A 10,408-nucleotide genomic window follows, 5' to 3' on the forward strand; every position below is an offset into this window, starting at 1 on the left:
TGAGGCCCTGCCCCTCTGACCCTAGGGGTCGGACCAAGCTCATTTATATAAAATATGATTGTCCTTCCCTAATGAAGTTTCACACCAAATATGGATGAAATCCATCCAAGGATGAAGGAGGAGTAGGATTTTAAAGCTTAAAATAAGAAAATTTGCCCTTTTGGTGCCCCACCCCTCAGCCCCTAGGGGTCGGACCAGGCTCATTTATATAAAATATGATTGTCCTTCCCCAATGATGTTTCAAACCAAATATGGATGAAATCCATCAAAGAATGAAGGAGGAGTAGGCTTTTGTATAAATAGTCTTACGCACGACGCACGGCGCACGACGACGGACGAAACGCGATGACAATAGGTCATCCTGACCTTCGGTCAGATGACCTAAAAATGAACATTCAAGCTCTACATAAATAATCCATGAATTATGTATCGGTAATATTTTACATGCAATCAGTGCTCCAGTTAAGATGCATAAAATACTAATTAAAATCTGTTTAAATTACCCCTAAAATTGTACGAATATGTATTACACATTTCATGTGTAATATTACGCAATTAAATTATTATGAGGCGTTACATTCAGCGCCCTAAAATTTGAAGAAATTGAGTAAAACCAGAATAACTTCATTCATGCTCAAGAGTCTAAATCAATTTTGTTCTCATTTCAGATAAATATTTGCACAAAAATTACTAGCTTGTGATTGATTACATTTAACCTACCAGTAACTTTTCCAACACATCTCTGTTAAGTTTTGGGTTCACACAGCAGTTAGCCTATTCAAAAGTGTTATTAAGAAATTATCTGGAGCACTGTACAATGAGTAGTATACATGATATAACTTCAGAATGATGATTCACGTCTGTTGAAGAGAGAGACAGGGTTGGACCATCTCCTGTGTGAGTTCAGCAGGGAATGATGTCAACGTCTGCACAATGCTACATGTCAGGTTTATTAACCTATGTAAAGGAAACAAAACACAAAAATAAGCAACATATTTAGAAAATACAAATCCCAGTTATCCGATCGTAACATCAACTTAGTGCGGAACATACCAATTTGAAAAATAGTTCTTCAGGATTTTGGGAGAAAAAAGTTGGGCAAGAGGGTGTTTTTTTTTTTTTTTTTTTTTTTTTTTTTTTAATTTTCATTTTCCAATAAAAATTGGGGTGAGTGGTATCAAAAATGAGAATATGATGTATACAAACATAAACACATGGCCAAATCCATTATATTTGTGTTTTATGTAGGCAAATTCATTATATTTGTTATATATATATATGCAGGTCGAAGCATTTTATGTTTTGAGAATTAAAAGAAAAGATATAAATAGCATCTTTGGCCTCTGTGCTATTGACTTGTCTGAAAGACTAAATTGTTGTCTGAACAATGCTCATATGCAAAGATTTAAAGAGAACAAGGTAAAAATCAACAAAATGATAAATTCAACATTTATTAACAACAATAATACCTGACTGCCATGCCTTGGCATTAAAAAAAAACACCAAAATATTAATTAACAAATTCAAATATATTTATACTGTAAATCAAAAGTGTTTTTATTTCTCATCCAGGTGGAACTATACTAAAAGTAAAAACACTGTTGGAAAATCATAATAATTGTTGATCTACAATAGTGGGAACCTGTAAAATTTTGCCACACCCAATAGAATAAAAGGTGCACATTTACATACATGAAAACACTTCTTTTTTTTTTTGTAAATTTACATGCAAAGTTAATAATTGGAAAAAAAATGAAATGTAAATATAATAAATATCAAAAATCACAGTGTAGATATAATCCTCACTAGTTATTTGAGTATTGGCAGACTTTATCACACGCAAAACTATAGAATCATTCAATACCATCATATTAATTTCAATTGCATTAATTCTAATTTAGTTTCTGTGACCTTGCTATCATCTTCGATAACAAAAAATCAATACAAAAACATTCTAAGTTGGAAGGAGATATATTCCATGTATTGCTGTTGTTGGCATTATATGAAGCAAAAGCAAAAAAATTAAAAAAAAATAAACATAAATTTGATGCCAATATTAAGAAAAAGAAAATAGGTTCGTAATTTTAAGCATTGGATTATCTATGAAGCATGTAATTTTACGTCTACCACATCGATCACATTTTTCTTAATCTGGTTCCCTTTTGCGCTTATATTTTCATTTTCCTACCGATTCAAGCGCTCAAGTGATAAGGATTCTAATGTGTCTAAAGCAAAAACCAGAAACGGGAAGAGAAAAATCGGACTTTCGTTCTTCAGATTTCTGAGCGGCTGAAATAGGGGCAGTATATAATTTTTTTTTAGGGGTGGGAAATCCTGAAGAACAAGGTTTCAAATTGGTGTGGCCTGGGTTTTTTGTTTGTATTTAGTATTAGAGGATTATGTTCAAAATGGATAATGATCAAGATGTAGAGGCATCAAGTCAGAGTACTTAAAGAAAAAACGCTAACCTGCATTCAATAGCTATCAACTTCAATCTTTCAAGCATTATAACTTTTTTTTAAATTTCAGTATCTGATATGAAAAATCTGTTTTCAGAGCTTTTTTGGTAATAACTTGTCAACTGTACAAGTAAACGTGGATATTTTCGCGAGTGCTTAACTTCGAAATTTATATGAATAAAATTTCACAGTGTTGTTATTTTCAAGAAAGATACTCTTTTGGAGTTAAAACAACAAAGTTCAAGCGACTTTCGCATAATTAGCATAAATTCCCCCACACATAAATTTCCATGATTACAACACATGTATTTGTTCAATTGAAACAAGAAATTGTTATGAAGAACTAACCATTGTTTGTGTTCGTTACTTAGTAATTTTGTTCCGTCTCCTCCCGCGTTTAGTACCGCCTTCACAACTTTGAAATTATCTTCTATGCTCTTCTTATAGGTTTCCATACAGGCTGCATCTAATGATGTCACCGATTGCTGAAAACAAACCAACGTTTTAATGACAACCAAATAACATGCTATTTTTCAAAACAAGACCAAATAGTGATCCATACAAAAATTTCATTTATTTAAAACTTTTCATGACAATTTTCAGTTTTAATCGGAAAATATCTAATAGTCTGGCAGCATGGTGCATATACCAGAAGAATGGTGGGTTTTGTAGTAAAAGTATGTAATTTAAAGATGCTCCACCGCTGACAAATGGCATTTTTGAACTATGGAAAACAGGAGCAGACCATTTAGTATTTTTCTTCAGTTACAAAGTTACGTACTTTACACCATTATCAACATTGCAAAGTTTGAGCTTCTAATTTTACTTCAAGTTAAAAATATGAAAAATAATTAATTGCATCCGGAAAAAATTCCGTGGCACTATATCCTATATGGAATGAAGCACTGGTTGTGCATGCACCAAAAGCAAAATATATCATTTTATATTATTTTGTGTGTTAATTAGATATATATATATAAACAATTAAACACCAATTAGTGTTCAAATGATGAGTATCATTTATGCTCTGTCGGCGGTGGAGCATCTTTAATACACCCCGGTAGAGCATCATCACCCGAACAATTGATATTGGGATAAGCTAAATTTTTTTCAAATGGCCGACAAATCTAAAATGGCCGCCATATCTAATATTGCTACCAGGAAAGGCAAACAGTGTACCGGTATATGAAAATCCAAAAATGGCGTTTTATAAATGATGTTGCATTATGATTCTTGAAACAGTCTGCTCTTTCTGGCAGATAGAAAATAGTGATATAGAGAATGGCTAGCTGATGGGTGATGTACTTATGGTCAGGTGATATACTTACATAGAGAATGGCTAGCTGATGGGTGATGTACTTATGGTCAGGTGATATACTTACATAGAGAATGGCTAGCTGATGGGTGATGTACTTATGGTCAGGTGATATACTTACATAGAGAATGGCTAGCTGATGGGTGATGTACTTATGGTCGGGTGATATACTTACATAGAGAATGGCTAGCTGATGGGTGATGTACTTATGGTCAGGTGATATACTTACATAGAGAATGGCTAGCTGATGGGTGATGTACTTATGGTCGGGTGATATAACTTACATAGAGAATGGCTAGCTGATGGGTGATGTACTTATGGTCGGGTGATATACTTACATAGAGAATGGCTAACTGATGGGTGATGTACTTATGGTCAGGTGATATACTTACATAGAGAATGGCTAACTGATGGGTGATGTACTTATGGTCAGGTGATATACTTACATAGAGAATGGCTAGCTGATGGGTGATGTACTTATGGTCAGGTGATATACTTACATAGAGAATGGCTAGCTGATGGGTGATGTACTTATGGTCAGGTGATATACTTACATAGAGAATGGCTAGCTGATGGGTGATGTACTTATGGTCGGGTGATATACTTACATAGAGAATGGCTAGCTGATGGGTGATGTACTTATGGCTAGCTGATCAGGTGATATACTTACATAGAGAATGGCTAGCTGATGGGTGATGTACTTATGGTCGGGTGATATACTTACATAGAGAATGGCTAGCTGATGGGTGATGTACTTATGGTCAGGTGATATACTTACATAGAGAATGGCTAGCTGATGGGTGATGTACTTATGGTCGGGTGATATACTTACATAGAGAATGGCTAGCTGATGGGTGATGTACTTATGGTCGGGTGATATACTTACATAGAGAATGGCTAGCTGATGGGTGATGTACTTATGGTCGGGTGATATACTTACATAGAGAATGGCTAGCTGATGGGTGATGTACTTATGGTCGGGTGATATACTTACATAGAGAATGGCTAGCTGATGGGTGATGTACTTATGGTCGGGTGATATACTTACATAGAGAATGGCTAGCTGATGGGTGATGTACTTATGGTCAGGTGATATACTTACATAGAGAATGGCTAACTGATGGGTGATGTACTTATGGTCAGGTGATATACTTACATAGAGAATGGCTAGCTGATGGGTGATGTACTTATGGTCGGTGATATACTTACATAGAGAATGGCTAGCTGATAGTGGGGTCTATGTCGGGATATACTTACATAGAGAATGGCTAGCTGATGGGTGATGTACTTATGGTCGGGTGATATACTTACATAGAGAATGGCTAGCTGATGGGTGATATACTTACATAGAGAATGGCTAGCTGATGGGTGATATACTTACATAGAGAATGGCTAGCTGATGGGTGATGTACTTATGGTCAGGTGATATACTTACATAGAGAATGGCTAGCTGATGGGTGATGTACTTATGGTCAGGTGATATACTTACATAGAGAATGGCTAGCTGATGGGTGATGTACTTATGGTCGGGTGATATACTTACATAGAGAATGGCTAGCTGATGGGTGATGTACTTATGGTCGGGTGATATACTTACATAGAGAATGGCTAGCTGATGGGTGATGTACTTATGGTCAGGTGATATACTTACATAGAGAATGGCTAGCTGATGGGTGATGTACTTATGGTCAGGTGATATACTTACATAGAGAATGACTAGCTGATGGGTGATGTACTTATGGTCAGGTGATATACTTACATAGAGAATGACTAGCTGATGGGTGATGTACTTATGGTCAGGTGATATACTTACATAGAGAATGACTAGCTGATGGGTGATATACTAATGGTCAGGTGATATACTTACATAAAGGATAGCTAACTGATGAGCGATGTACTTATGGTCGGGTAGATTGTGCAAGTCTGAGTTGATCTGCATGGCGAGGGACATGAGCTGGTTCATACTACCTAATTCCTGATAATAACCTGGAGGGAAACAGCACATTTCTAATTTTCCATGTTCGTCGTAATTAGCGCCCCTTCACCTATAAACACCCCTCCCCTCTTCAGAAAAAATTGATGTTACATACACACAAACACACATCTTATTGACATTTTACAACTTTGTGATGCTTATAAAATCAGCATTGTATGCCATATCCCATATTATATGAAGTTGCTAGTCTTTCACAAATAAGATTCACGACGATGTATAATAATGTTACAACAGTTCAGGCCAGTAAGAATCACTAGTTTCCTGAGAAATTGAGACTAATTTACATGTATTTATCAAGGAAATTGAACTAATTCACCCCTGGTGACACATTTGAATTCTTCTGATTCAAAGACTGGAATGGTTCATTATAAAGTTTTAGGGGAGAATGAGTTAATATATCAAAAGAAGAAAAGCATTGAATAATTGTCCTTACCATCCAGACCCGTTTTCTTATCTAACAGATTGAGGCCATCAGGTTTAGAAAGAAAAGTAGCTGCCCTTGGGAATACCCGGTCCAAACCTCGCCATACAATGTATTGCTTCAAAGAAAAAAACACATAATATTTTCAAACCATTAATACTAAGTATAGCTGTCAATGAGAAAAATGTGGCTGCCCTGGGGAATACCTGGTCCAAACCTCGCCATACAATGTATTGCTTCAAAGAAAAAAACACATAATATTTTCAAACCATTAATACTAAGTATAGCTGTCAATGAGAAAAATGTGGCTGCCCTGGGGAATACCTGGTCCAAACCTCGCCATACAATGTATTGCTTCAAAGAAAAAAACACATAATATTTTCAAACCATTAATACTAAGTATAGCTGTCAATGAGAAAAATGTGGCTGCCCTGGGGAATACCTGGTCCAAACCTCGCCATACAATGTATTGCTTCAAAGAAAAAACACAACATTTGTCAAACCGTTGATACTAAGTATAGCTGTCAATGAGAAAAAGAAATCAAGATTTGCTTTCTATTATTTTGAAAGTAACAAATAATTGAAACAAGGAATATCTGTAATATTTATAAGTCTCTATACAAAATTAGGATGTGACAGAAGATTCAGATACATATATCATATCCTGTCATGTTTGGTTTGGTTAACATCCTATTAAGAGCCAGGGTCATGTAAGAATGTGCAAGATTTGATCGTGGAAGAAACCCAGAGTTCAGAGAAAAACCATCGACCACCAGTCAGTGACCAGATCATGAAATTATGTACTAATGAAACATAAAATTTCTAAATTTGTTAAATGAAGAATTTATCCATGCTTTAACGATCACATATACTGTAAAAAACTTTTTTTCAATGCCGATTTCCGTTTCACAAAACTTTCGCCAAGACTAAGTTTCGAGGGTTTAAAACGAAATGGAAATTAATTTGCGTAAGAATTTATGAAGATAAAATTTCGCTAATTTATCTTGATAGCAAAATTTCCAAAAAGAAATCACAAGCAAAAGAAAATTGGGTCACAGTAAGTGTTACAAGAAATTCTGTGTCTGATGTACAGTTTTATCATATACAGTACATCAAAACCACCCTGATCAGATGAAGAGAACATACCCCGAGACTCATGTCTTGTTTCTGTTTAAGCAGCAGCTGCTTCATACGATCGTGGACCACAGTTGCTGAAAGAGGTTAGAAAACAGTTTGATTTTAATTACCAAACAAATATAATTATACCATAACTTGATACTAAGTATAGCTGTCAATGAGAAAAAATAAAATACTATCATAACTTGTATACATATAACTTGTATAATTAAGATTACTAAGAATTCAATACCATCATAATTGTATGGCATTTTCATTATAATATATTATTATGGTAATTAAAACCTGTATAATCCAAAAATAATATACTGAGTAATGAATGAAATATCATATTGTGTTTATGTTTGTGGGACTGAAATTTACATACATGTATACATTATAAATCTACCGGCAGGTTATATTGAAACCCGTTTAATTTCAAGTATTTTTCCTTTCACTGAAGATTCCAATATAACCAAGTTTAAATTGTACAAAGCTAAGGTTTCTCTAAAACACCATATGTTAAGCTCAGAAACATACGAAATCATAGTTAATTTCTAATTACAGAATACAAAAGTAAGTTAAAGAGATAAAACAATTTTTTGTATATACACATGAAAATATAGGCTCCTAAATACTCTTCATTATTACAGTAACCTATATATACCTACTTTTGTCTGTGAATGCACTGCTAACTTTTCCATGCTCTGTTGTCTTCTTTCTTTGTTGCTGAAAAAGGTATAGAGTACAGGGGTTTCATTATCTTTCAAGAGGGGTGGTACAATTGCAATTTCAGGGGGTACTTTTCTATACCATCTGTATGCTATCTAATGTAATTTAGCCCAAATCATATGGTATCACAGCAAGGTTTAACTGGCAGAACGTACCGGATACCACCTGATATTGAAACCCCTGAGAGTACCGAGTAGTTGTTAAATTTCTTGGGAATTTGTTTTCGCAAATCATCTTTGCATATCTTTAAAGCAACACACCAGGCTTTGATATGTAATTTCATGAGGTTTTAAATTTTGTGGATGAATCCACAGATCTAGTAAAATTAATAAACTACTTTATTCTATAATATTGTCTTACATCTCGAAGTTCCTTCTTGCACAGTACATCTAACTGAGAGCAAAGAGCCATCATCTCTATTTCAATGTCCATGGGAGTTACCTCCCCTCCAGCCAACGGTTCATGCAATCGGACATCAACTATCAACAAAACAAACAGGACTGAATTCTGAGGGTGCATTCTCCGCTACCAGACAGAAAATTCTTAAGGGATAGTGTAACATAAAATGGCTTTTAAGGTAAAGATGCTCCATTGAGATGGGCGTTCAACCTGTTCAAGCTGCATTCTCTCTAAAAGGTGTGGGTTGGGTAGCTTGTACATAAAGTTAAATACAGTCTCTGTCACTCAGCTGATGGAACATATGCTTCGGAGACCCATGTTTGATTCGTCATTGGGGCACTTGCATCCTCGATACTCTAGAAGTTCCGATCACTTATGACATCTACACCCCTGGACTATCTAATGATAAAACTACAGGCAACAGAACAGAACAGGTTATTTAGTCCTTTGATGTACATCAAAAGATCTGTATAATGATACACTGTGTGGCTTTGAAGTTGGACGTCGCTTTCTCTGTTCAGATTTTTTCCCCTGAGCTGCCTTCGGTTCACTATGAGATGGTCCAGAGATGTAGAGATTGTAAGTGATTAAAAGCCCTGGAGTACCGAGGAAGGGGCACTTGAAAGAAATCATGTATTTTTTCCTGTTGTTCCACATTGGTATATTCCACGAAAGGTAGTTTGAGATTTCAGGACGAGGTTTGAGATTGAAATCTCAAGAGAAACAGGGGAAATCGTTTAAAAGATTGAGTAGATGTGGATTGAACATAGAGTGTTAAATATATCTCAGTCGGTAGATTCCAGTTTTTCATAACGGAAACCGGTGTTCGATTCTTGGTAAGGGGCACTTGACAGGAATCCTTTGTATTTCTCCCTGTTTTTCTACAATTGAAAGCACAGGTCCTATGTTCATATAACATTACATAACTTGTGCCTAACTAGTTAGACAGAAAATGAGTGATGGTACCAGTACATTACAGTATCGTGTATTGATTAACCTTATGCAAAAGGTATTGATTTTCAGCTGCCATCTCTGTCATCAAAACACGGATAAATTACACTAAAACGTGCGAATCGTAAAAACAGAACAATGCCACAAATCGTTATTGCTTATGCACAATAAGATGTATGTGTAATTTTCGTGGCATTATCTTACCTTTAAACGAAGGAACGTAATGCATCGGAACAACTAACGGAGGAGCACAGGCCGCCGCCATGTTTACATCTGCCGGAGATCAGTCAGACGCTTGCATTGGTCGACTCTTAGAGCAAGCTTTGCGACGATAAAGATGAGTAATTAAAATTGCAAACATTACAAACATGCGAAGCGAACATGTGCTGGCCTACTATATATATATATATATATATATATAGTACGCCTTCCCAACAAACAAGAAATTTAAATTATTCATTAATCGATACAGAAATAAGTTCTAAGTTTAATATGATATGTAGGTATATGTTATAAAAATGTACCTCTATTGCTTTGTAGGAAACTAACCATTTTTTTTCAACTTCGCCCTTGATTCTCCAGGAGTTACTATCGCTGTCAATTCACCCCCTGATATTACAATGCAATAACAAAAATAAAGTCGTACATTTCATCCAAGTTATACTTTCTCTTTTTTTTTTTGTCTATTATCGTGACAAATAAATGTATGTATTGACAAAAAAACAGAAACTTAGAATGATAATAATTAAGATACTTGTAGAAAAGCACAGGTAATTTTTTACAATTTTCAACTCAAAACTGTAAAACACATTTTTGCCACTGAAAAGTTGTCAGACTCATGGATTTTCTCTGAAACGTCTAAAAATAGGCTATTATAATTTTTTGCATATAAATATATCCCATAATTATAGGTTAAATAATGTTAATACTAAAAGTGAACACTACAATTTGTATAAACACAATGCTCTACATATACTATATGTCGGGTTAAAACACTATCGATCAGGACTTTCTCTGAT

At 35.0% G+C, this 10,408-nt stretch overlaps 1 protein-coding gene across 1 annotated transcript; it reads right to left on the bottom strand.

The window, feature by feature from the left end:
• Positions 1 to 382: 382 nt before the first annotated feature.
• LOC138307865 (uncharacterized) lies at positions 383 to 9,685 on the bottom strand. Its single transcript, XM_069248783.1, has 8 exons — positions 9,594 to 9,685; positions 8,400 to 8,518; positions 7,979 to 8,036; positions 7,338 to 7,402; positions 6,204 to 6,309; positions 5,642 to 5,760; positions 2,808 to 2,944; positions 383 to 957 (listed from the first exon to the last, which is right to left on the bottom strand). The coding sequence occupies exons 1-8, from the start codon at positions 9,652 to 9,654 to the stop codon at positions 855 to 857; spliced, it is 768 nt and encodes a 255-aa protein (XP_069104884.1). The 5' UTR covers positions 9,655 to 9,685; the 3' UTR covers positions 383 to 854.
• Between the last annotated feature and the right edge of the window lie 723 nt (positions 9,686 to 10,408).

This window comes from Argopecten irradians, chromosome 14, assembly GCF_041381155.1.
Source record: "Argopecten irradians isolate NY chromosome 14, Ai_NY, whole genome shotgun sequence".
NCBI lineage: Eukaryota > Metazoa > Mollusca > Bivalvia > Pectinida > Pectinidae > Argopecten > Argopecten irradians.